General features: G+C 37.5%; 2 protein-coding genes across 3 annotated transcripts; one reads left to right on the forward strand and one right to left on the reverse strand.

The window, feature by feature from the left end:
- The first annotated feature begins 19,061 nt into the window (after window positions 1–19,061).
- LOC122041591 (xylose isomerase) lies at window positions 19,062–24,086 on the forward strand. Of its 2 annotated transcripts, none has more exons than XM_042601331.1 (21): window positions 19,062–19,201; window positions 19,513–19,570; window positions 19,675–19,788; window positions 19,925–19,999; window positions 20,155–20,284; window positions 20,365–20,456; window positions 20,643–20,693; window positions 20,864–20,943; window positions 21,024–21,078; window positions 21,149–21,250; window positions 21,446–21,497; window positions 21,683–21,728; window positions 21,800–21,855; window positions 22,590–22,641; window positions 22,726–22,805; window positions 22,927–22,997; window positions 23,135–23,175; window positions 23,291–23,390; window positions 23,451–23,522; window positions 23,599–23,676; window positions 23,762–24,086. In XM_042601331.1, the coding sequence occupies exons 2-21, from the start codon at window positions 19,514–19,516 to the stop codon at window positions 23,795–23,797; spliced, it is 1,440 nt and encodes a 479-aa protein (XP_042457265.1). In that variant the 5' UTR covers window positions 19,062–19,201; window position 19,513; the 3' UTR covers window positions 23,798–24,086. The 2 variants fall into 2 exon arrangements, with proteins under 2 accessions (XP_042457265.1, XP_042457266.1); XM_042601332.1 differs by having other exon boundaries at window positions 19,130–19,201; window positions 19,661–19,788.
- Window positions 24,066–26,076, reverse strand: LOC122041592 (ubiquitin-conjugating enzyme E2 19-like). Its single transcript, XM_042601333.1, has 6 exons — window positions 25,767–26,076; window positions 25,163–25,190; window positions 24,860–25,087; window positions 24,485–24,548; window positions 24,339–24,398; window positions 24,066–24,230 (listed from the first exon to the last, which is right to left on the reverse strand). The coding sequence occupies exons 1-6, from the start codon at window positions 25,892–25,894 to the stop codon at window positions 24,190–24,192; spliced, it is 549 nt and encodes a 182-aa protein (XP_042457267.1). The 5' UTR covers window positions 25,895–26,076; the 3' UTR covers window positions 24,066–24,189.
- Between the last annotated feature and the right edge of the window lie 1,086 nt (window positions 26,077–27,162).

Genomic DNA, 27,162 nt, shown 5'->3' on the forward strand with positions numbered 1-27,162 from the left:
CCGGATCCGCTGGCTTGGGTGATCTCTGTCATCCGGAAAAGGGCTCACCCGAACCCAACTTCCGATCTTCTCGAGCAGGCTTCCCTCCGGCTTCTCGTCCCTCAGAATTGTCGTGTGTTTCCTTCTCATCCGTCGGCGTACTCATCCGCAGTCTTTCGTCCCTCGGACGCACCGCGTGTCGTCCTTCTCGCTAGCTGCATCTCTTGCTCCTCGAGCAATCTTCCGCTCCGGCTTTCGTCTCTCGGAACCCCTGCACGCTTCCTTCTCGTCCGTCGGTGTACTCTTCCGCAGCGCCTCGTCCCTTGGACGCACCTCATGCCGTCCTTCTCGCTAGCTGCGTCTTCCACTCAACTACCTGTGCTCCTAAGCTCCTGCACACTTAGACACAAGGTTAGAAACACACATGACCTAACTTAACTTGTTGATCACACCAAAACAACCTTGGGGTTCCAACAATCTCCCCCTTTTTGGTGTGAGGAACCCAAGTTAAGCTAGGGTAAAAATAGACATGAAATAAACTTAACTAACTTTGTAATTAAGTGCAAAAATAAAACAAGTTAAATTTTGATCTACCTCCCCCTAGACTTATACTAATCCTTCTCCCCCTTTGATCACAAAAAAATGGGATTTTAAGAAAAAATCTAAGGGTTAAAGACTTAGAAAATTTTGAGATCCTTAAAAAACATGCAATAATTTTTACATAAACAGTCTCTGAAAAAAATTTTAAGTAAAATTTTAATAATATTTTCTAAGTGAAATTATAAGAAAGAATTCTAACTTAGACGATTTTGCAATATATATATATATATATATATTTAAATTTAAAAACCTTTAAGCAGAAATTTTCAATTTCATAACACCTTTAACTTAAAAAATATCTTCTGAGAATTTTTCTAAGAGAAAAAATAAATAAAAAAATTTTCTAAGTTAAAAACAAAAATTTGAAAAAAAAAAATTCTAACTTAAATCTTTGAAAAATTTTCTAAGTATAAAAATATTTTGAAAAAAAAATATTTGAAAAACTTTGAAAGCGTTAATTAATTCTAATTTTAATGCTTTGACAGAAAGTTAATTAAACATTTATTTCAATATTTTGGCTTCCTGGTCGTGGCGAGGCACTAGGCCTTTTTGGTTATTGGAGCAACAACCACTTCCTTAGACAAAGCCTCATAAAGAAATTCATTGTTTAATTTTCTCACTGGAAAGCGCTAATTTTAATTTTAAAATTTAGACTAAGCAAGATTTAGGAACCCAATAAAGGTTCCAGCCTACTGGATTAACTAAAAAATTTTTAGGGGCATATTCTCTTGAAATGTTCCTAATTTGTCCTGGGTGATATTTATAATACCAATTCAAATTTTTAAATTTTCTAAAATTAGATGAGCATGCATAGTTTTTCAAGTTGTCTATTTAATTTTTCAAATTTTGATTTTCTAATTGTAATTTTTCATTTTCCAATTTTGATTTATCTAATTCTTCTAAAGGGCAGGATTTAGCTAAAATTATTTTTAAATTCTTTATTTCTTTTTCTAATTTACAACAGTCTTTAGTTAATAACTTAACAAACTTAAAAAGTTTATCGGGAAGAAGAGAACATACCTGACTTACCTTGTCGAGTTCATTGTTCTTGTCTCCCCCTAACCTGCTGCTTTCTTCTGACGAAGCTCCCCCTTCATCGATGCTCTCGATGCTCATCTCGGAAGAGCTTGAATCGCAGTCGTCGTCTTGATAACTCACCATCAGTGCGAGTCCGGAGAATGCTTCGACTTCCGATTCGGACGACGTATCGTCCCACGTTGCCTTTAGGGCCTTTCGCTTTTGGATAGGCTTCTCCTTGTCCTTGTTTTTCAGCTTGGGGCAGTTGTCATTGACGTGCCCTTCTTCGTCGCAGTGGTAGCAGCGGATCATTCTTTTCTTCTTTCCTGCGGATGGTTAGTAGATCTGGATTTACAAAGTTTCTTGAATCTTCTTACCATCATTACCATTTCCTCGTCGTCGAGAGAGGATTCCGACTCTAGTTCGTCTCTCGAAGCTTTGAGGCAACGTTGTTCTTGGGCTCCTTCATTCCTGCACATCTTGACTCATGCACTTCAAATGTTGAAAAGAATTCTTCTAATGAAATCTTTTCTAAATCTTTAAAAATGTAAAATGCATCTACTAATGATGCTCATTTGGTATTTCTACGAAAGGAATTTAAAGCATACCTTAGCGAATCTCGATTACTTACCTTTTCTCCGAGATTCGAAAGTCCGGTAATAATTTCTTTTAGTCTCGAGTGCAGATGCGCGACTGTCTCGTCTTCCCCAAGTTGTAGACTGGTGAGCTAATTGCGAAGCAAATCTCTTTTGGTGAGCTTGGCTTCAGACATCCCTTTGTGCAGCTCGAGGAACTTCTCCCAAAGTTCCTTTGTCGAGTCGTAATGTCCGATCATGTTGACTTCTTGAGGTGGAAGAACGCTTAACAGATGGTATTCTACTTTGTCATTCGCCATGTATTCAGCCTGCTCCTTTTTTGTCCATTGACATTTCTCCTTACCTTCTGGAGCTACAAAGTCATATTCCATTGTTAAAACTAATTCGAAATCTGTTGTAAAAAATACCTGCATCAATTTTTTCCAGGTGGCGAAGTCCCCTTCGTATTTCAGCGGATGGATGCTTGGTCCAGCCATCTCGTTGCTTCGTTCGGCGATTAATCCTCCTGAAGTGCCTCGGCTCTGATACCACTTGTAGGACCATTGCGGCCAGCTAGAAGGGGGGTTGGATAGCCTGCAAATTCAAAAACAAAACCAACCCTTCTCGAACTCTTAAACTAACACTTGCATAAAATAAAACAATAAATAAAATCAGAAAAGTAAAAGGTACATGAGATTTACTTGGTTACAATCGGGGAGGTTGTTAATCTAAGAAAGCATAGCACTAGTGTCTCCTTCAGGCGGAGAAGCCTTTTACAGCAATGAAGCGCACAACAGAAGCTAAACTACAGAAAAGCATACAAGTGTAGAAAGAATGCTTGAGTTCTGAATTGATTGAAAAGCTTCTGGACCAAGGCTATATTTATAGCCTTGGTCGGGGCATCTGGAGGGTTCTGGGCGCCCTAAGGGGATAAATTTTATCCCCCAACATTCAGATCGAGTCAAAGCTCGATCTGGTCAAACTTCACGGTCCGGGCGCCCCGGGCCCTAAAGTCAACCAGTGTTGACTTTTTCATCTGGCGACCACTGCTCCGGTTTAGTTCACCTCAATCCGGGTCTTCTACTCTGGATCCACTCGCTTAGGTGATCTCTGCCATCCGGAAAAGGGCTCACCCGAACCCAACTTCCGGTCTTCTCGAGCGGGCTTCCCTCCGGCTTCTCGTCCCTCGGAATCGCCGCGTGTTTCCTTCTCGTCTGCTGACGTTCTCATCCGCAGTCTTTCGTCCCTCGGACGCACCGCGTGCCATCCTTCTCGCTAGCTGCGTCTCTTGCTCCTTGAGCAATCTTCCACTCCGGCTTTCTGTTGGAGTGTATACTTAAAAGTTTAGCTTTTGTACACATTTATTTTGAAATAAAGAATCACATTGGTCAAATGTTTACATTTATTTGTTAAATGTAATTGTTCAATTAATTTATATAGTAGATAACATGGAGTGTGGAGTCACACTTAGAAGATCATGTTGTCGGTTCTCTATAAATTATAAACAGTTGCTCACGACTAAGATGGAAAGGAACAAACCATCAGAATAGACGTAGTGTAATTAAGTATTAGTTTATCTTGACTAATAAATTACACTGATACACTTTAAGTGTATTGAGTAGGATCATTTAGGTAAGTTCTTTTTGTACTGACTTAGTAAAAGAACTAGACCTTAGTTATTATGGAAGTGTGTGCTCTTAATCCTAATATAATAACAAGCATGTATATTTAATATTTATTTTTTTGACTTATCAAAGGGTGAGGTTTAGCACGATAAATCAATATGCTCGATAAGTTGGGAAATGATGTTACTTATAGTATGTGTTGTTGATTATAGAAGGAATTTGTGTCTTAGTTATCTAGGTTGAGAATGTCCCCAAGAGGAGCTCATAAGGATTGCCATGTTAAACCCTGCAGTTGGACCTAGTCCAACTGACAATAAAGTTGAGTGGTACTACTCTTGGAGCTAGATATTAATTAAATGAGTTGTCAGTAACTCACTTAATTAGTGGGCATTCGTAATCTTAAAGACAGGGAGACTAACACACTCATGATAAGAAGGAGCACATAATATAATTTGGGATTGGTGCGGTAGTGCGGTAATAAATCTCTAGTGGAATGAGTTATTATCGATGAACTTGAGTTGTGTGTTCGGGGCGAGCACGGGATACTCAAGCTCATCGGAAGGCCAAAACTAATTTCTCCTCTAGGTCCCTGTTGTAGCCTCAATAAAGCCTCAAGTCCATCCAAAGAAAAGCCTATCTTGGTGTCCAAGAATGGGTCGGTTCATTGCTTGGTGACCAAGCAATGGTCGGCCACATATTCTCTAGAAGTGGCCGGCCCTTGACTTGGGCAAGGGGGCCGGCCGCAATATTTAAATTAGGAAGGTTGTTTTTAAATTTTTAAATTTTCTCAGATATTTACAATTTATAAAAAGAGAGATTTTAAAAATTTATAAAATTTTCCTAATTTAAATTAGGCCACAAGGTTTTAAAAGATAGTTGTAAAATTTATAAAACTTTCTTTTAAAAAGAAATATTATTAGAGATGTTTTAAATTTTAAAACTTGGTTTTAAATTTTAAAACTTTCCTTTTAATATCCACATTAAAAAAAAAAGTTTGTAAAATTTTATTAGAAGTTTTCTTCTTTTAAAATTTTATAAAAAAATTTTCTTTCTTTTCCTTTTAATAAGTGGTCGGCCACCTTGCTTGGTGCCCAAGCAAGGGGCCGGTCAAATAATTAAATATCAACAAATAGTTGTTTAATTAATAAATCAATCTAGGATTGATTAATTAAAAGGAAAGAAAAAGAAAAGAAAATGAAATAGGAATGAGTCTAATTTTTTATAAAACTCTTTCCATAATTTTTCGTTGGGAAACTAATATAAAAAGGGGGGAAGGGGAGGCCTTGAAAAATAGAACAATTGATATTGTGTTGTTGGAGATCATCAAGTGGCCGGCCCCTCTCCCTCTCTTCCCTTTGCTCTCTTTTGCTCCTTTGTGGTGGTGGTGGCCGAATTCTAGAGAAGGAGGAGAAGCTTTCCGGGTGGTGTTCGTCTTGGAGGATCGTCGCCCACACGACGTCTAAGAGGAGGCGAGGGATACGGCAGAAGATCTCGAGGTTTTTAGCATACAAGGAAGAGGTATAACTAGTATTTAATTTCCGCATCATACTAGTTAATTTTTCTTTGTATAAATACCAAATACAAGAGACATTCTATTCTTGTTTTTCGAATTTAATTTCGATGTTGTGTTCTTTTTCTTTTTTCCTTGTGATTTGATTGTTCCTTTTGGTTAACCTAGAGTTATATAAGGAAATTAAATATTAACTTTCCTTAAAAGGCTTTGTCTAGTCGGTGGTGGTTGCTCCCATATCCAAGAAGGTCAAGTGTCTCGCCATGCAGTACTGGAAGCCAATTTTGGAAAATAATATTTAATTGAATTTATAACCTAGGTGATCTGGATCAAACGTGTTAAGTTCCGCAGGAGATCCAAATCTAAACCTAAAAGAACATATAAGTTAAACTTGGAATCAAACGTGTTAAGTTCCGCAGGAGATACAAGTTTAACTTAAAAGAACACATGGTAGCTAGGAAAGGTTCAGATCACGTACAAAATTTTTGTACAGTGGAGTCATTGGGTTTTCCGAGTAGCAACCAACAATTGGTATCAGAGCGAGGTTTTACCTCTGTGTATTTGGTATTAGTTTAATTATGCACATATCATACATAATTTAAGCAGGTTAATAGTAGGATGTGCTAACTTTGTAGATGCAGGATCCAACTATTATGGCTTATAGTTTTTATGTGTGTGATTGGACCCTTGGACATGTCAAGGGCATTTATTGTGTGTGCATGATTGTATTATAAAATACAGCAGGAGTTGTATTTAGTTTTATTAGGATTTTATTTTTTGATCTAGTTACATTTACATTCCGTTTATGGAATATAGGATCGATGGATGTAAATTTTATTTTATGTTCGATCTAGTTCACATGTATATTCCTTCGAGGAATATAGGATCGAAAAATGTAAAATTCTATTTATGTCACAGATCAAATCTTGCAAGGCGTGGAACCTTTTTGAGGACCAGAGACGCAGCGGAACAAGGGGCAAGATGGATGCGACAACTAGACCCGGTGGCAGTGGCCAAAGATGGCAGCAGCTAGGGTTGGCGACACACGGAGGACAGCAATAGATAAAAGTCATAATAGTTGAAAATTAGTTTTTCTATTTATTGCTTTTTATGCTGTGACTGTGTGTGCTTGTTAGTATGCATGTTTAGTAGGCTAGCATAGTCAAAATTCCTCACTTTAAATAACTAAGTGGGAGAGGGATTTATTTTTAAATAAATTTCATGGTCTCCATTACTGGTTTATAAGTGATGCAACAAGCTTGCGCGTTGGCTCTGAGTGCCTTCCTCCATATCGGATGAGCTTGTTTGCGGATCACTAGATTAAACCTCCATTCTTAGGATGACTATAGGAAGTTAATTAAGAGCGTGTGATCTTCCCCATTGGAAGGGGCACAATCTTATTAATGGACTTAGTGTCAAGTAATGGTACACACTTAGGCACGTCTAATAGTATCCTCCCCATCGGAGTCACAGCTATTATTCGTGTGACCAAAGTAAACCAACTATTAATTTTATTTGTCAAAAAGTTAGGTTGACAAGATAATAAAATTAATGGGTAAAACCCTCCTTTTACAAATGTTGAATTTGTATACGTCCACACTATCGTGGCATACAAAATTCACAGTGTTTTGAGGTGTTGGTTAATTTAAAATAGTATTGTTTGAGGAATCAATATTATTCTAAATTTAGAGTTCTGACCAAAAGTTATTTGTGATTCTTAGGATGACTTTCAACCCACTGGTCATCATACTAAAAGAGAACAGACTTACTGGTCCTAACTACATAGATTGGAAAAGGAACCTGGACATTGTTCTTACTGCTGAGGGCTATAAGTTTGTACTATCAGAGGAATGCCCATAAACACCTAGCAATGATTCTACCCCAGAGGAGATTCAGTATCATAGTAAATGGGTAAAAGCTGATGAGATGGCGCGATGTTACATCTTGACTTCGATGTCAAATGTATTGCAACATCAGCATCAGGACTTACCAACAGCCTATGATATAATGAACAATCTCAAGGAACTCTTCGGACATCAGAATCGGGCTGCTAGGCTAGAGGTAATGAGAAAACTGATGACAGCCACCATGACTGAGGGGACTCCCGTGAGGGATCATATTCTCAAGATGATGGCTTACTTAAACGAAATACAAGTTCTTGGAGAGGAAATTGATGGGGAAACCCAGGTCGATATCATCCTCCAAACGCTGCCCAGAAGTTTTGAGCATTTTCGCCAGAACTATAATATGAATAAAAGGATGTATTCATTGGCGGAACTTCTGACAAAACTTCAGGTAGCCGAAGGGTTGTTTCGTCAACATTCTCAAATTCACTATGCTGAAAATGGTTCTACTTCTAAACCAAAAGGCAAGAAGAAGAAGAAACAAAATGGCTCAACAAAGAAGGTGAATAAACCTCAAGGTGCAGGACAAAAAGATGGAATAAAGAAGCCGAAGGGCAAGTGCTTTATTTGCAAGCAGACTGGACATTGGAAGGCGGACTGTCCTCGTAAGAAACAGAACAATAAAGGTATATCTCATACTCTAGTTGTTGAAACATGTTTAGCGGTGTTATCTACCAGCACCTGGTGTGTAGATACGGGAGCCACTGATCATGTCTGCAATTCCTTGCAGGGGTTCCAGGAAACCCGACGACTATCTGAAGGAGAGATTACCGTCTACATGGGCAATGCTACTAAGGTGGCGGCTGTTGCAGTGGGAGATGTCTACTTATCTTTTAATAGGAATAGAAATTTGGTTTTAAGAAATTATCTTTATGTACCCAGTTTTAGAAATAATTTAATTTCAGTTTCTAAACTGTTTTTGGATGGATATTCAGTTTCCTTTAGTAGCGATGTAGTTATTAAGAGAAATAAAGTGATTATCTGTTCTGGTGTATTAGTTGGCAATTTGTATACTTTAAATCCAATTTCTCCCACAAAGCATAATATCGAAATTAATAACGCATCTTCTAACTCAAATAAGAGAAAAGAACCTTCGGAAATGAACCAAGCATATCTTTGGCATCTAAGGCTTGGTCATATTAACTTAAATAGGATTCAGAGGCTTATAGCCGATGGACTCTTGGGTTCATTAGAGTTTGAAAATTTTCCAACTTGTGAATCTTGCTTGAAAGGTAAAATGACCAAGAGGCCTTTTAAGGCCAAGGAGTATAGAGCCAAAGAAGTGTTAGAATTGGTTCATTCTGATTTGTGTGGTCCTATGTCTGTCCAGGCAAGAGGTGGTTTTGAATATTTTGTCTCTTTTATAGACGATTATTCAAGATATGGATACATTTACCTAATGCGCAGCAAGTCTGAGTGCTTTGATAAGTTCAAAGAGTACAAGGCTGATGTGGAGAAACATCTAGGTAAAAGTATCAAGACACTACGGTCTGATCGTGGTGGCGAATACCTCTTAGGAGAGTTTAGGAATTACTTATCAGAGGCCGGGATTCAATTCCAATTGTCCGCACCTGGTACACCACAACAGAATGGTGTGGCAGAACGAAGGAATAGGACTCTTATAGAGATGGTTAGATCGATGATGAGTTATTCAGAATTACCAAATTCGTTTTGGGGATACGCTCTGGAAATGGCAGACTACATTCTGAACTTAGTACCTTCTAAATCAGTTTCTACTACTCCCACAGAATTGTGGAATGGGTGAAAGCCCAGTCTAAGACATTTTTGGATTTGGAGTAGTCCAGCACATGTGCTAAAACCAGATGCTGATAAGTTAGAATCTCGTACAGAAGTTCGTGTGTTTGTGGGGTATCCCAGAGGAACGAAAGGTGGTTTATTTTATAGTCCTAAAGACCAGAAGGTCATTGTTAGCACCAATGCTCAATTTTTAGAAGAATACTATATAATGGATCACAAGCCCAGTAGTAAAATTGTTCTAGAAAAACTTAGAGAGGACACGTCTACTTCAGTACCAACAGTACAAGATAAAGTACCACAAGAGACTGCAACACGTGTCACACATGATACACAACCACAGACAGTGCCTCGTCATAGTGGGAGGGTTGTAAGGCAGCCTGATAGATTCATGTTTTTGGGAGAGTCTTCGGACTTGATCCCAGGTAAACATGAACCTGATCCCCGAACATATGACGAAGCACTCCAAGATATAGATGCAGCATCTTGGCAAAAGGCAATGAATTCTGAAATAAAGTCTATATACTCTAATAAGGTCTGGGAGGCTGTAGAACCACCGGATGGTGTAAAAACCGTTGGATGCAAGTGGATCTACAAAAGGAAAAGAGGGACAGACAGAAAGGTAGAAACCTTCAAAGGTAGGCTTGTTGCGAAAGGGTACACTCAGAAAGAGTGAATCGATTATGAGGAGACCTTTTCACCGGTAGTCATGCTTAAGTCTATCCGGATACTCTTATCCATTGTTGCTCATATGGATTATGAGATTTGGCAAATGGATGTCAAGACAGCTTTCCTTAATGGAAGTCTTGAAGAGAACATCCATATGAAGCAACCAGAAGGGTTCATTGAAAAAGGCAAAGAGCATCTAGTGTGCAAGCTCAATCGGTCCATTTATGGACTGAAGCAAGCTTCAAGGTCTTGGAACATCTGGTTTGATGAAGTAATCCAGTCATATGGATTTATTCAATGTCCGGATGAGTCTTGTGTATACAAGAAGTGTAACGGAAACGTGGTGGTATTTCTTGTACTATACATAGATGATATTTTGTTAATTGGCAACAATGTCAAGGTATTATCGGACATAAGGGTATGGTTGTCCAAACAATTTGATATGAAGGACTTAGGAGAATGTGCACACATCCTTGGGATCAAAGTTATAAGAGATCGCAAGAAAAGAATGTTGTGTCTGTCCCAAGCTTCATATATAGATACAATCCTTGCTCGTTTTAGCATGCAGGATTCCAAGAAAGGTTTCTTACCTTTTAGGAATGGAGTAGCTCTATCTAAAGAGATGTCTCCGAAGACATCAAAGGAGATAGAGGACATGAAAGCAGTTCCTTATGCTTCGACTGTAGGAAGCCTAATGTATGCAATGCTGATCCGATACCGATATCTATTTTTGTGGGCATGGTTAGCAGATATCGAGTAACCCTGGACAAGGACATTGGAGCGGTAAAGCATATATTAAAGTACCCGAGAAGGACTAGAGATTATATGCTAGTTTACCAAGCAGACGATTTGCTCCCTATGGGTTACACAGATTGATTTCCAATCAGATAGGGACAATAGTAAGTCTACATCAGGCTATGTGTTTACTTTAGGAGGTGGAGCCATTGCATGGAGGAGTGTTAAGCAGAAATGCGTTTCAGACTCAACCATGGAAGCTGAGTATGTGGCAGCCTCTGAGGTAGCCAAAGAAGCTGTATGGCTCAGGAATTTTCTAATGGACTTAGATGTGATTCCTGGTTTGCCCAAAATCATCACAATTTATTGTGATAATAGCGGTGCAGTTGCAAACTCGAAGGAACCACGAGCCCATAAGGCAAGTAAACATATAGAGCGCAAGTACCACCTGATACGAGACATCATCAAGCGAGGAGAAGTTGTCGTCGCCAAGATAGCGTCAGCAGATAACCTGGCAGATCCTTTCACTAAGGCCCTTCCGGCGAAAGCTTTTGATCGGCATGTGGAGGGGATGAGAATCAGATGTATGGCAACAGATATGGCAGCTTAGACTTTTAGTATAAGTGGGAGATTGTTGGAGTGTATACTTTAAAGTTTAGCTTTTGTACACATTTATTTTGAAATAAAGAATCACATTGGTCAAATGTTTACATTTATTTGTTAAATGTAATTGTTTAATTAATTTATATAGTAGATAACATGGAGTGTGGAGTCACACTTAGAAGATCATGTTATCGGTTCTCTATAAATTATAAACAGTTGCTCACGACTAAGATGGAAAGGAACAAACCATCAGAATAGACGTAGTGTAATTAAGTATTAGTTTATCTTGACTAATAAATTACACTGATACACTTTAAGTGTATTGAGTAGGATCATTTAGGTAAGTTCTTTTTGTACTGACTTAGTAAAAGAACTAGACTTTAGTTATTATGGAAGTGTGTGCTCTTAATCCTAATATAATAACAAGCATGTATATTTAATATTTATTTCTTTGACTTATCAAAGGGTGAGGTTTAGCTCGATAAATCAATATGCCCGATAAGTTGGGAAATGATATTACTTATAGTATGTGTTGTTGATTATAGAAGGAATCTGTGTCCTAGTTATCTAGGTTGAGAATGTCCCCAAGAGGAGCTCATAAGGATTGTCATGTTAAACCTTGCAGGTGGACCTAGAACATGACAATAAAGTTGAGTGGTACTACTCTTGGAGCTAGATATTAATTAAATGATTTGTCAGTAACTCACTTAATTAGTAGACATTCGTAATCTTAAACATAGGGAGACTAACACACTTATGATAAGAAGGAGCCCATAATATAATTTGGGATTGGTGCGGTAGTGCGGTAATAACTCTCTAGTGGAATGAGTTATTATCGATGAACTTGAGTTGTGTGTTCAGGGCGAGCACGGGATACTCAAGCTCATCGGAAGGCCAAAACCAATTTCTCCTCTAGGTCCCTATTGTAGCCTCAATAAAGCCTCAAGTCCATCCAAAGAAAAGCCTATCTTGGTGTCCAAGAAGGGGCCGGTTCATTGCTTGGTGACCAAGCAATGGCCGGCCACATATTATCTAGAAGTGGCCGGCCCTTGCCTTGGGCAAGGGGGTCGGCCGCAATATTTAAATTAGGAAGGTTGTTTTTGAATTTTTAAATTTCCTCAGATATTTACAATTTGTAAAAAGAGAGATTTTAAAAATTTATAAAATTTTTCTAATTTAAATTAGGCCACAAGGTTTTAAAAGAAAGTTGTAAAATTTATAAAACTTTCTTTTAAAAAGAAATATTATTAGAAATGTTTTAAATTTTAAAACTTGGTTTTAAATTTTAAAACTTTCCTTTTAATATCCATATTTAAAAAAAAAAAAGAGTTTGTAAAATTTTATTAGAAGTTTTCTTCTTTTAAAATTTTATAAAAAAAATTTCTTTCTTTTCCTTTTAATAAGTGGTCGACCACGTTACTTGGTGCCCAAGGGGCCGGTCAAATAATTAAACATCAACAAATAGTTGTTTAATTAATAAATCAATCTAGGATTGATTAATTAAAAGGAAAGAAAAAGAAAAGAAAAGGAAATAGGAATGAGTCTAATTTTTTATAAAACTCTTTCCATAATTTTCCGTTGGGAAACTAATATAAAAAGGGGAGAAGGTGAGGCCTTGAAAAACAGAACAATTGATATTGTGTTGTTGGAGATCATCAAGTGGTCGGCCCCTCTCCCTCTCTTCCCTTTGCTCTCTTTTGCTCCTTTGTGGTGATGGTGGCCGAATTCTAGAGAAGGAGGAGAAGCTTTCCGGGTGGTGTTCGTCTTGGAGGATCGTCGCCCACACGACGTCTAAGAGGAGGCGAGGGATACGGCAGAAGATCTCGAGGTTTTTAGCATACAAGGAAGAGGTATAACTAGTATTTAATTTCCGCATCATACTAGTTAATTTTTTTTTTGTATAAATACCAAATACAAGAGGCATTCGATTCTTGTTTTTCGAATTTAATTTCGATGTTGTGTTCTTTTTCTTTTTTCCTTGTGATTTGATTGTTCCTTTTGGTTAACCTAGAGTTATATAAGGAAATTAAATATTAACTTTCCTTAAAAGGCTTTGTCTAGTCGATGGTGGTTGCTCCCATATCCAAGAAGGCCAAGTGCCTCGCCATGCAGTACTGGAAGCCAATTTTGAAAAATAATATTTAATTGAATTTATAACCTAGGTGATTTGGATCAAACGTGTTAAGTTCCACGGGAGATCCAAATCTAAACCTAAAAGAACATATAAGTTAAACTTAGAATCAAACGTGTTAAGTTCCGCAGGAGATACAAGTTTAACTTAAAAGAACACATGGTAGCTAGGAAAGGTTCAGATCACGTACAAAATTTTTGTACAGTGGAGGCATTGGGTTTTCCGAGTAGCAACCAACACTTTCGTCCCTCGGAACCCCCGCACGTTTCCTTCTCGTCCGCCGGTGTACTCTTCCACAGCGCCTCGTCCCTCAGACGCACCTCGTGTCGTCCTTCTCACTAGCTGTGTCTTCTACTCGACTATCTATGCTTCTAAGCTCCAGCACACTTAGACACAAGGTTAGAAACATACAGGACCTAACTTAACTTGTTGATCACACCAAAATAACCTTGGGATTCCAACAATGTGTACTTTTGTTCATAGAAGTAATGACATATAATATAGTACCAGATATAGGTCTAACTACTAGTTTACCACTTGACATGTGTACCTAGTTTTATTACCTGGCAGGTGTACCTAGATTTATTACTTGGCATGTGTACCTAGGTTTATTTTTTGGCATGTGTAACTAGATCATTGTCGTGGACTTGGTTTCCTTTTTTGTACACATTATGAGGAGGCTGGTATTTTTCAGGATTTACATGTTTTAGTGTCATGCACCATTTTGCATGATTGCATGTTAAGCGATTGTCGGCTCCATTGTTGTTGAGCACATCGCCAGTTACATGACCTGTACACACACAACCACTTATTGGTTAGTAGTATTTCAGGCAGGGTGTGTATTACAGTTTGCTTTGTCAAGGCTCCGCTGGTCCGTTCATGGGTGACGATGACTATAGCATGGTAGCGGGTAGGAATCCCTCCTCTTGACTATGACACAGGGAGATGAGAGTCTTGGCTCCCCCACTCTATTTGGGGTAGGAGGATAGGTGTACTCCGACATCATCCTGTCCACTCGGCCACTTAGGAGTAGCGATGGCAGAGTGTATAGTTGTCATAGCCCTACTCACTCGGTCTCACCATCGTGTGTGAGATGGCTGACTGACATCAGGGGTGACCATGTCATTTGCATCATATGCATGGATTACATTTATTGTTTGTGATTACTGCATTTTGGATGCTGCATTTTGGTGGTTGCATATGATTGACATGAATACAAGAGACATTATATATTTGGTCTGATGACCCTGCATCAGTTGAGGCCCTGGTAAGTACAGTTCTTCTTTTGTTGCTCAGTTTTGCATTTTATGTTATTGATCAGGAGGTTGTACTCCATGATTATTACTGGTAGTTATATTTTACTATACATGTTTGTCGATACCCACTGAGTATGTTATACTCACTACCCCATATTTTTCTTGTGGTTTTCAGGTTAGCACATAGATATGTCATGTCGCTTGGAGTATCCTGACTGTCGGTCCCATGTCACATTAAAAGACGGTTTACCTCGCTTTTGATTTCTTTTATATATTCCTTATTGATTTAGCATTGTATTGGTGTTTAGCCATGTGGCTATTTCGTTGTTTTGGTGTTGTATTTGTGTTTAAGCCGTGCCAACACACATTGTGTTGTTTGGTTGTATGGGCTTCCCGTTTGTTTTTCTACTATGTTTTCAATGCAGCCATGTGATTTGTTTAATATATATAACTGTGTGGTTGTATTTTTAGTACAGTCGTGTGGGTTGATGTATTTTGTTGTTGATGTATATATGATCCAGATTGTCACTAGTACAAGGGAGATGCTGCCTGATTTTCCTTTGACAGGGACTCCTCTAGGGCTTGACAGACAGAGTGCTAAAAAGATTTAACATGTCTGAATCTAGAAAAAGTTTTATACTATGAGGCCTAGAATTCACCTTTCAAAGTCTATGTGCCCACACACAGAAGATAAGAGAATTTGCATAGATAAGATACCTTATGCGTCCGTAATAGGATCTATCATGTATCCTATGTTATGTACAAGGTCCGATGTATTATATGCTCTGAGTATTACGAGCATATATCAGTTAGATCCAGGAATGAATCATTGGACGGCTGTCAAGATAATCCTTAAGTACTCGAAAATAACTAAGGATATGTTCTTGGTATATTGAGATGGTGATATGATCACATGCGAGTATATGAATATCAATTTCTAGATGGACAAGGATGATTCTAAGTCCCAATCTAGATTCATATTCATATTAAATGAAGGCGTAGTTAGTTGGAAGAGTTCCAAGCAAGACACTGTTGTAGATTCTACTTGTGAGGCTGAATATATTGCAACTTCGGAAGTAGCAAAGGAAGCAGTTTGGATCAAGAAGTTCGTTACCAAACTTGGTGGGGTTCCATCCACTATTAAAGCATTATCGGTTTACTGTGACAATATTAGAGCTATTGCATAAGCAAAGGAATCTAGGTCTCATCAACAATCTAAGCACGTGTCTCACCGCTATCATCTAATCAGAGAGATCATTAATAGGAAAGAAATACAACTCAAGAAAATTTCCACTGAAAGGAACCTAGTGGATCCTTTGACAAAGGCTCTATCACAAAGCAAGTTTAAGAGTCACGTTCATGCTTACGGTTTAGAACATTGTGGCGATTGACATTATGTCAAGTGGGGGTGTTAGATTTTTTGGATGTCCTAAGGTAATCGTCTTATGATTTTACTATTTATTTAATAAATATAGATTCACTATTGAGTGCATATTATATGTTTGAATAGTCTTAAACTCATTTAGTGAATATCCGTAATATAATTCATAGCATGTGATAATTTGTGATTGGATCACAACTTATGATTATATCTACATGTGCAATTATATATGAACATATTAGAATTTTCCTAGTTGTCGAATTAATGCATTTGAACATCATCAATTCTGTAAGACTAGCACAAGTTATACTCCTTAGTTTGACCAAGTAGTTGTTTATCACTAGCTGGAGACATTAAGATGTCGAGAGTTAAACGTGGATGCTAGTTATGATAATTAGCTCATTGGAGTGACTTACTGTAAGACTTCATATGGTCTGTGAAGTTCTTACTGCAGCTTGAGTGTAAATTTCCTTCAACTTGAGGTATACAAGTTATCTTAGTCATAGAGACTTATACTTTGACATCTTAAGCAAACATCTCTCTGAGGTGTGGACCCGAGATAATTAGGTATAAGTCAAAGTGCCCGAAGGTGTTTGGATAGCATATAGAGGATTCATCACTCCTTGCAAGGAGACGTATATCCTATAGCCACTCGTTAGGATTATTACTCAAAGTCTTTGGTCAAAGCATCACAGTTAAGAGTATGAGACTTTTGTACACATGTACAAATAATTTGATTCCGCAGAATGAGAAAGTATTACTTAAGCTAAGTGTGATGTAGTTAGCCTATTTGGGACAAACACATAGACCATGTCTTTAACCAAGTGAGTATAAGATGAGTGAAAAGAACGAGACATGACTCACTATAGTTGCTGAAGGGTTCAGAATTAGTTCTGAGATTAACTGTGATTTTCTGGTTAATTGGGGATTATAATGTACTACTAGATGTCACTCATGATCGTTATATAATTAAGTAGTTAATTATAGACGACCAATATAAATTGGAAATCTATTGGGGCACACTCACTACAAGTCTCTAAAAGACGTAAAATAAGTTAGAGAATAGGATTCTCAAATCAAGAGATAATTGTTTGGTTGGACCATACATAAGACAAATATAGAAATATTTGTCAGAATGAAAGCGCGGATGTGTCACATCTCTTATGAAAGAGTTGGACCCTATTTGGTTTAGTCATGAACCAACTTGATTTAGTTGTGATCCAAACCAAGGGATTAATGGGCTAAGTTTTGGTTCAGACATAATGGGTTGGATTTGGATTTTCTAATCCAACTTATTAAAAATGACTATATATTGATATGGTTAAAAGATAATTAATTGATAATTCATTATTGGCTTGATTAAGTTTTGGAAATCTAAACTCAATACCTCTCTTTTCCTCTCTCTCTTTCTGGTTGTCGGCCACAACAAGAGAGTCTCCTCTTGTTGTCATGAGCCACCTAAAGGAAGAAGATTTTCATTTTACTTCTTCTTTCTCTTCTTAATCCTTCTTCTCTCATGGCTAGTACCTTCCGAAGGCGAAGCTTGTTTTCTTGGAGTTGTCTTGAAAAGCTCAGTGTGGATATGAATAGAGGCAAGGTTTGATAATGTCATAAAAGGTTGATATTGTTCTCATTACAGGTCATCCATAAGGTATACCTAGAATAATTGTTATTCGATTTTGTTTTATTTTATGATCTTGTCTGCGTGATTATATTTTGAATGTGTGTGGTTTGTGTAATACAATAAATTAGTTTATTTATCATTAAGTGTTCCGCTATGCATGTTTACAAAATATGTTTTTTAGTACACACCGCATCAGACATATCTCATCAATCAAAGCGCCTCCAGTCAATGGAGGTACCTCGAATGGTCAACCATAATAGTTGGCCATTCTTCCTTTCGCTCGCCTGGGTGATGATCCGGTCGTTCAAAGTTGAGCTCACCCGAACTCAACTACGACATCCTCGAGTAGACTTTCTCCAAACTTCTCATCCGTTGGATGCACCGCACGCATCCTCTCGCTCCACCAGTATACTCTTTCGCAGTTCCTCGCCCCTTGGATACATCGAGCCTGCAAGTTCCCTTCTCGTGCCATCTTTCTCACTCACTACATCTTCTGTTCGATTTCTTGTGTTCCTAAGTTTCTGTACACTTTGACACAAGACATCAAATACACAGGATTTAACATAACTCAGTTTGATCAACATAAAAAATAATCCAAGATACTCACAATTAGCTTCTTCACGGCTGAATGATCAAATAATGTATTTTAGAAGCTAGTTGTCAACTTTTATACATTGTAGAAGTTAGATGTTAGCTTTTATAATTGTAAAATCTAGTTTCTAGCTTTTACACAGCCGAATTATTATTTTAATGGAAGGATATTTTAGACAAATCACTTTAAAAGGGGCACTGAAACTTATTAAAGTTTAATAAATTACCTAACAATGTAATTGAAGTTTCAGAATATTTAAATCATTGGCGCATGCACTCGGAAAAAAACTTTTCTCACTCCTAGTCATTTGGTAGTCAAATAGAAGCTGATCTTATGATTTATCTCCCTTCATATAACTGAGGACAGGCTATGATGAGCGTATGAGATACGTGTAATCATCTTTTACTACAACGAAATATATAAATCATTTCAAAATAATCAAATCATATACCTAATACCCATTTTATCCTTTTTAGTATTCCAATTGAAATCGGATGCTGAATCTAGAAGCTCAACAGGACATAAAATTAGATTATGTGTATTGGTCGATTTTTTTTAATTATATTTATGCTCTTAAAAATTATTTCATTAAGATATATTGAAAATAATAATTTTTTTTAATACGTATTAAATTTTTTAACTGATAGTTATATTCTTAATATTATTGTCTTGATGAACAAGGTCAAAAATGATTACTATATTGCAATAATTAATTTAGAGGGATAAAAATAAAATTAAATATATGATTTTATAATTTTAAAATTTAAAAATTCTGAAACCGATGGTACAGTGAGTTTTAATATTTATTAAATTTTCTACCGTCATAAATTATTTAAGTTATTTATTTATTAAATATGCACGACATGATAGATCCGTGTTGCATTAAGTTCCAGGATTCACTGTTTCCTCTCAAACATCATTGAAATCTCTCATTCAATACTTGAACACCGTTCACTCTACCTTCGTCATACTCCCCTATCCTAATCCAAAAAAGCCAAATGGTCGATCCCGTAAAAACCAAGCAGTACTACTTCACATTACCATTCACTCCAATACCGTTAGATTTTCCATCGAACGGTCATTAATTCCGAATAAATTTCTGCACTCATAGAATTTCATAGCACAAGCGGATGAGATCCCCATAAACCGCTTGTAGAATTACATAAGCAACGGTGAGCTTGAAAGCACTTTTGTTGCTCGTAAGATCTCTTGAATTGTAGAAGAGCAGAGCTTGATCTAGTTCCAGTAAGTAATCAATCGGCCTCACCTTTTTTCCTAGTAGTTTTTGTTTTGATTTTGTTGCTACTGGTAGTTTTTCGCCATGTCTTTTTTAGTTTTTTGCCCTTTAGATCAGTTTGATGTTGGAAATGGTCTCTATTCAGGGAGGAATCTATTCAGTATTTAGTCTTGGTCTGGAATACTGAACATGTTGTTGTGGTTAGGATTTCTATAGAAAGAGGAGATTTTTAATCTTATGTTAATCATGGAGATATGCATTCTTAGCAAATCTCACAGTTGATAAAAAAAAATTGTTTTTTTTTGTGTACCTGATGCAGTATGAAGATTAAAGGGACTTCTGTTTTGGTCTTTGTGGCTTTGGTACTATCAACTGTTGTGAGTACTTGTATACTTGTTTTTTCTTTTTTTTTTTTTCTTTTTTTTTTGATGAAACACACAAATGTGGAATTGTTGAAGTTTGAATAGGTTTTAAATTGCAGATTGCAGAAAGTACGCAAACATGTCGAGCAAATCTTGAGGCTGCATGCAATGGTGGTTCTTCAGATGGCTGGGATGGAGAGTTCTTCCCAGGAATCTCAAAGATCAAATACGAAGTAATAAAATAAATGTTCCATTTGGCTGTTTAATCAAATACACCAGAGGATAGACTGGGATTCCTGCACTCTTTACCTTGTTGATTAGATTGTTTAACTTAGATTTTTTTTCTGGGTGTGTTTTCCTTCATACTAGGGTCCAACCAGCAAAAACCCACTTTCTTATAAGTGGTATAATGCTGACGAAGAGATACTTGGCAAGAAAATGAAGGTTTGTGTTGCTTCTTTGAGGATCAGTTTTTTCTTGCTCTTGTTCGGTCATAGTTGAAGCATGTAGGCATGTGGCTGTGAGATGCCTTTTTTGTTTTTATGTAGTGGAAATTTTAGCAGCTTATTACTATACTGAGGCTCCTAATTGTAATGTAGGACTGGATGCGATTTAGTGTTGCCTTTTGGCACACGTTTCGTGGTACTGGTGCTGATCCTTTTGGTGCCCCAACAAAATCATGGCCGTGGGAGGATGGCACAAATTCACTGACTATAGCCAAAAGAAGAAGTAAAAAAGCATCCAATCCAGTAGGTTCGTTGGTGCTAAATGACTTCTGAGAGTCTAATCGGTGTCTATATACAATGCAGTGCGAGCACACTTTGAGTTTATGAACAAGCTTGGAGTTGATAGGTGGTGCTTCCACGATAGAGATATAGCCCCTGATGGTAAAACACTTAAGGTATTCACTATTTCTTTTTTAATGGTTGGCATTGAATGCCTTAGTAGTTACACAATTTGCAAGAATCAAGCTATGCTTACCTCTAAGACATGGTGAAGAAATAATTATCATCCAGTATAACTATTCATATCTGGTACTTTCTTTTGATCTTGTTTATTTGAAAATGTTTGGTTTTCTCTGTATCAGGAAACAAATGCAAACTTGGATGCAGTAGTAGCACTTGCTAAGGAACTTCAGGTGTTATACTCTGAAATTGCTTTTGTACCTTACCATAAAACACAAGCAACACCTTTCAGATAGATTTTTTTTTTTTTTTTGCTTTGATCTCCTTTGGTTTCTTACATACATGGAAGTAAAACCCTAGCAATGTTGCCACTTTATCCTTATTGAACAAATTTTCTTCATAGGAAGGGACAAGTATCAAACCATTGTGGGGTACTGCACAACTTTTCTTACATCCACGTTACATGCACGGAGCTGCTACTAGGTAAACTTATTTCTTAATAGGAATTATAATCTCCGCAAAGAATTTGTGTTTGTTAACAAGTTTAATGTTTTGATTCGCAGCTCAGAGGTTGCAGTTTATGCTTATGCAGCAGCTCAAGTCAAGAAGGCTATGGAGGTAATTGTATTAGATATTCATCTTTTCTCACCAAATGCATTTTTTCTATATCTATTTAATACTCTTGCAGGTAACTCAATACTTGGGAGGAGAAAACTATCTTTTTTGGGGTGGCCGTGAAGGCTATCAATCCCTTCTTAACACTGATATGCAAAGAGAACTTGATCACATGGTATGAATTAGTACTTTCATATTACCGAGTATGACAAGTCTGACAAATTTGTTTTTCTTCTAATTATTTGCATATTTATCCTGGCTGATAAACTATGTTTATCTTACATGATTCTAAAGCGTGCAAATTGCATTACATGATTCTATGTTCATCTTGCTGTTTCTTCATCTAAAAACTAAGTTTTAATTTTTGTAGGCAAGCTTTCTTCAGGCTGCTGTTGATTACAAAAAGAAACTTGGCTTCAAGGGTAATGTTTGCTCTTTCAGTCTATATAATTCAATGCCATTCAAATTATTGAAAATTATAAATATCAACTTTATTGTTTGCATGCTTCTGGATGGTAGATATTTTGATTGCTTTGATTGATCCATTTGCCCGGGCATATCTGACACTTAAGTTGAGAATTGTTGCAATAATTTTGTCATCTCTCAGGAAATCTGCTTTTGGAACCCAAGCCGCAAGAACCTACAAAACACCAGTATGTATTGCTATCGTATCTGATTATGTTCATTGATTGTGCATGTTTTAATCTGAACTTCTCTGTATCAGATATGACTGGGATGCTGCAACAACCTTTGCTTTCCTTCAAAAATATGGCCTTAGTGGTAGTTACTTCCTCTCCTCTTTAATACACGAGCATTGTAGTTTTTTCTAAAAGTCGATTACAAGATATGTTTATTTTCTTGAGAAGGATTATTGCTCATAATTTTCAGATTTACCATCTCTCAAAATACTAGATTTAGAAGAAATAATATAACAAGTATCTTCTATATTATTTTGAAGGAGAAAAGGCTATACATGATTTTATTTTCCAAGGTCTGAAATACAGTTACAGACCAAGGAGTCTATCGTCAACCGAAATAATATAGGCATGCCAATATACAATGTGAGAGGCACAAAGGAGGAGTAATTCGAGGAAAGGAAGAAGATTCCGCAGAAGTCCTGCCACCAAAGTATCATTGCAAAATAGTTGAACCCTAGCCCTTGAGCTTGCGGAAACCTAATCCTCGTGGTCACTTGCAAAAACTGGACAATGGTCGTAAGTTTGGCTCTTGTGGTCGCTCAGGAGTAAGGGAAACTCTGTCGCGGTTCCTCTCGGAAGCTGTCGCAAAAGGCTAGTTCTTAGAACTTGTTTCGCATGTCGGTTGGCAGGTGGAATGATCGACATAGATGGGGCTTCCAAAACCATGCTATTTGCATTTGAGCATTCGTTATCTTTCCTTGGAATCGCCATCTAAGTGATTCTGTGCAGTTTGGATTCATAACGGCATTCCGTATCATTCAATTGATTTGCAGTTATCTTATCTATTGATTAAGATTTTTGAAAACTTTGGTGCAGGAGAATTCAAGTTGAACATCGAATGTAACCATGCTACTTTATCTGGTCATAGGTAAACCCTTGTTCGAAGTGAGCCTAATTTTGGGGTTGGAAACATATTGGTACTTTTTCCCTTCTAATATCGCAACCTTTTCAGCTGTCCTCATGACCTTGAAACTGCAAGGATAAACGGACTGCTTGGAAATATAGATGCAAATACCGGCGATCCCCAGATCGGTGCGTGCAACTCTTCTGTAAAGACACTTCAAGCTAAAAAAAATAGTGCTCATTATTATTTCTCCATTGTTAAAGATACTCGAACATCATATGTTTGATAATCGAACCATCTCTCTTTCAGGTTGGGACACTGATCAGTTCCTCACAGATATCGCCGAGGCAACCCTTGTTATGCTGAGTGTTGTTCGAAATGTAATTTCAGCCAATTTTTGTTAGTTATAATTCTTTGGAATTATTTTCTTCCTTCCGACTAACTTTCGATTTATCATTGCAATTTGTTTGTTTGTTTGCTTGCTTGCTTGCTTGCTTGCATCTACACTTCTTGACAGGGAGGACTTGCACCCGGTGGATTCAACTTTGATGCAAAACTGTTGGTTCTCTCATTCCTCTTTGTGCCTCTTTGTTTGCTTATGGCCAAATATTAAGGCAATGTTGCGAACAACAAACAATAGAATCATCTTGTTGGTTTTTTCCCTTGGATTTAGGCGGAGGGAGAGCACTGACGTCGAGGATTTGTTCATCGCCCACATATCAGGAATGGACACACTAGCTCGTGGGCTCCGAAATGTTGCGAAACTAATTGAGGTAATATTTGAATTTCTATTCTTCATCTGCTTGGAGTATCACAAGATATTCTTCTTCTAGGATGGTTCCCTTACGGAGCTTGTCCGAAAACGCTACCAAAGCTTTGACACCGAGATTGGTGCTCTAATTGAGGTACAACACTCACTACATTTGTTCTTTTCGTGCAATATTGGTCAGTATGGAATTATCAAACATTGCAAATGATCAGGCTGGGAAAGTTGATTTTGAAACACTTGAAAAGAAGACCATGGAATGGGGCGAACCATATGTTCCCTCAGCGAAACAGGTATGTTTGTAGACATTGCTGGTCTCTTGCCCCATAAGGACTTGCGGTTAATGGTGGTGCTCAGTATGATCGTCTTCTATCGCAGGAACTGGCGGAGATGATATTTCAATCTGCATTGTAGACATACAGTGCTCGATGCAGTATATGAACACAGAGTCTACGAATAAAAGTTGCTGGCAACCAAATTTCCAGGTGAAACAGAGCTAGCTGACTGATTTCTCAACAATTTCATCGTCTGTGGCAAAACTTAGTGTATCGCAGTCTAGACTGTGTTATTGATGTCTTGAGAATCCTTGGAGGTTTGGATTGTTCATGGATGAGTAGTTCTTTAGCTGTGTTGATGTCTGACTCTGTGTTTATATACTAAGTACGGAACTTTTATTCTGAAATACAAAAAATTGGACAATCAATCTGTATAAATTGTAAATTGAAATCCAATACAATATCCATAAAACAATAACTTAAGCTTAGAAATCAAATGAATCTTCAATCACATGCCCCCCCCTTGGCAAACTATACTGGTTTGTACAGTTTGTGTACCATTTTCCTGAACTCTGTTCCATTCAAGGATAAAAAATGTCAGAAAATGCTCAATTATGGTTTTCATAAAAATAATTAATATATATATATATATATATATATATACACACACACACACTCACCTTCTTGGTTGGACCAAAGAGCTGCTGCTTGGTTGTTGAGAGGGGAGTCATTGTTTGGCTCTGCAATAATCATCAAACAATCCAATAAATTTTAAGCCTGAGACTTTGGAACAGTCGAACTACGGCAAAATTTCCTTTAAACTTACCACCCAAAAGACTTTGGATCGAAAGTAATATGGTTCTAACATCATATGCAGATGACCATTTATCCTGATAAGACGAGAGTCAAAAGTCAAGAATTCCATTGCAAATACCTTAATGGTGACGAAAAATTGATCTACAATTTTCTTTTCTTATATGGGTTTATGGAATGAGACATTCCTATGTTTGGTTAGTAAAAATGTAATTTTCACACTAATAAAATACCCCTATATGAAAATGGTGATGATGAATTGTTCAAACCCTAACAAGATTTCTGTAAATAATAGTGATGATGATGATGATGTATTGATCTGTACATTACTAATAACATGACCTTGCTTTGGAGAGTGATGAAGGTGGAGATTTCTTGTTTTTCATACCTGAAGAATATCCAAGCAGATGTTGCCAGAGAGATCCACATTTGGATGGAAGCACACAGTGTCAAACTTCACCTTGGGAGGCTTGAATGGGTAGTCTGTGGGGAAGGCAAGAGAGAGCTTGTAGACCGTGCCCTCATAAACTGTGTCCTTGCTGCCATTGATGGTTCCTTTCCAGCAAAAGATGTTGTCTCCCTCAGGGAAGGCCGATATACAAGGATCTCCACACATCTAAAAAGATTTCATTTAGTTAATTTATTCTCAAGCTACAATAATTTTAACTATGGAGTCAGTCTCCTTGCTCACCATTAATGCCATCAGTTCAGACTGCAACCTGTTTGAACCAAGATTGACGCAAAAGTGAGTATGCATTGTAACAAATAAATAGATAAATGGGGGCACATTGATAGAATTTTGGTTTGCCACAGAGAAATAGAATCCATGAAAGCAGAAAAATAGAGGGTAAGACCTAAAAACAGCTTCGGATCTCAAGAACACAATGGGGGAGAACATTTCACCGAATCCATGGAAAAAAAATCGAAGGTAAAACCTAAAAACAGCTTGGCCCCTCATGGTTAAAACCTAAAAAACAACTGTGAATCTCATATAAGCAGATGAAAACCCTAGATCGTTCCTAATCCACAGCTTCGGCTCCAATAATTGTTCCAGAGAAACGAGATCAGCGGCGAAAACACTGATAAACCCCAGGAATCACGAAACGAAAGACCTACCAACCAACTTTGGATCTCACGATTGCTTCTATTCCAGAGAGACCAGGTTAGCAGCTAAAAACTCCAAGAGCTCGACGAAAGTTCCAAGGGGAAGATCTAGGGTTTAACTCTCAACACGAGCGTCATCCTTCAGGATCAAAGATAAGGTACGAGGAAAACGGATCAAGATAGAAGAATACCTCTTGAGGACGGATTGACCGTCGGGACTCTTTGTGACGGGGGCAGGCTGCTTGGCCGCGGAAGGAGCGCCGGCGGAGGCAGCGGCGGTTGGAATGTTATCTCGGACGTCCTGGTTCTCCCTCGTCATCTCACCGCTCCTTCTACCCTTTCCCTTTCCGATCTTCTTCTTTTTCTTTCCCTATCTCTCTCTCTCTCTTCCAACAACGACCAGAGCGAGAGCCGATAGAGACAGTAAGACAGCGACGATGAGAATAAGGTTAATTTATCGAGCGACGCTCCGGCTTTTTGACCGTTGGAGTTCGCCTTCTCCAACGGCGGTAGAATATAGGCATTTGGATAAATAGCTATTATAATACATAAAAATTACTAAATAATTATTACAAGAATGAATTTATAATTTAAAATTTATATTGTATAGTAATTATACAGTTGCTATTACGTATTTAGGGCTTAAGTTTTTAGATCTCTAAACATTATTATATCAAAATATTATTTATCAACTTGATAAAAATATTTAAATTTTATTAAAATCAATTTAAAATAATTATAGAAACTAGTACGTAGTTACTATAATCTTAAATCATAATTTCTAAACCCTGCATCCTAAACTTACCATAAACATATTATAATCTTAAACTCACCATAAATATATTATAATAGCTACTGAGTAATTTTTATATGTTATCACAAATACTTAGTAGCTTCTACCTGATAGAAATCCTAAATCATAAATTCATCCTATATACCTAGTAAGAACTATTTGTTGGATCGAGATGCGCTAGAGGGGGGATGAATAGAGTTCGTGGCTATTTCGTTTTTCGATTATCGGAATCGTATCGAGTAAGTCGTTCGAGTATAAGCGCAGCGGAAAGAAATAGAAACAAGTACAAACAAAGACACGAAAGATTTACTTCGTTCGGAGCCTCAGGCGACTCCTACTCGAAGGTCCGCGATCCTTGATCGCTTTCCGTGGGCAACAACTATAAGCTCGTATAATTATTACAAACTAATTACAAATGTAACTGTAATTAAAGTTATACCGACAACAGTGGTAGAAAAATCTGAGCTCCGGGTCGTCGGAATGTTACAGCAGCACTTCGGAATCAATATTTGAGCTGAACACAGCACGAGGAAGCTATTTCTTTTGTTGTTCTTTGCTGTTGCTCGAACCCCTCTTATAAAGGATGTTCATGTTGGGTTCGTCGGGCCGCGAAAACCACTTTTTCGCGTCGCGGAAACCCCGAGTCACCCGAAGCCATGGATCTCGTGCAAAGATTCGTAAACAAAATTTTTCGAAAAACCTTTTCTTGTACGAGTTTGTAAAAACTTTAGATCTACACTAAAGTTAAGATCATTACCCTTGATGCGCGCCCCACGCGAATCCCGCTCGTCCAA

This window comes from Zingiber officinale, chromosome 2A (genome assembly GCF_018446385.1).
Source record: "Zingiber officinale cultivar Zhangliang chromosome 2A, Zo_v1.1, whole genome shotgun sequence".
In the NCBI taxonomy this organism is placed as follows: domain Eukaryota; kingdom Viridiplantae; phylum Streptophyta; class Magnoliopsida; order Zingiberales; family Zingiberaceae; genus Zingiber; species Zingiber officinale.

Excerpts from the sequence above, each read along its gene's own strand:
- LOC122041591 (XM_042601331.1), top strand. The coding sequence starts at position 19,514 with ATGAAGATTAAAGGGACTTCTGTTTTGGTCTTTGTGGCTTTGGTACTA. Across the intron at positions 22,998-23,134 it reads TGCTGAGTGTTGTTCGAAAT|GGAGGACTTGCACCCGGTGG; the intron begins GTAATTTCAGCC and ends ACTTCTTGACAG. Across the intron at positions 23,391-23,450 it reads ATGTTGCGAAACTAATTGAG|GATGGTTCCCTTACGGAGCT; the intron begins GTAATATTTGAA and ends TTCTTCTTCTAG.
- LOC122041592 (XM_042601333.1), bottom strand. The coding sequence starts at position 25,894 with ATGACGAGGGAGAACCAGGACGTCCGAGATAACATTCCAACCGCCGCT. Across the intron at positions 25,088-25,162 it reads CTGAACTGATGGCATTAATG|ATGTGTGGAGATCCTTGTAT; the intron begins GTGAGCAAGGAG and ends AAATCTTTTTAG. Across the intron at positions 24,549-24,859 it reads TCTGCTTGGATATTCTTCAG|GATAAATGGTCATCTGCATA; the intron begins GTATGAAAAACA and ends TCGTCTTATCAG.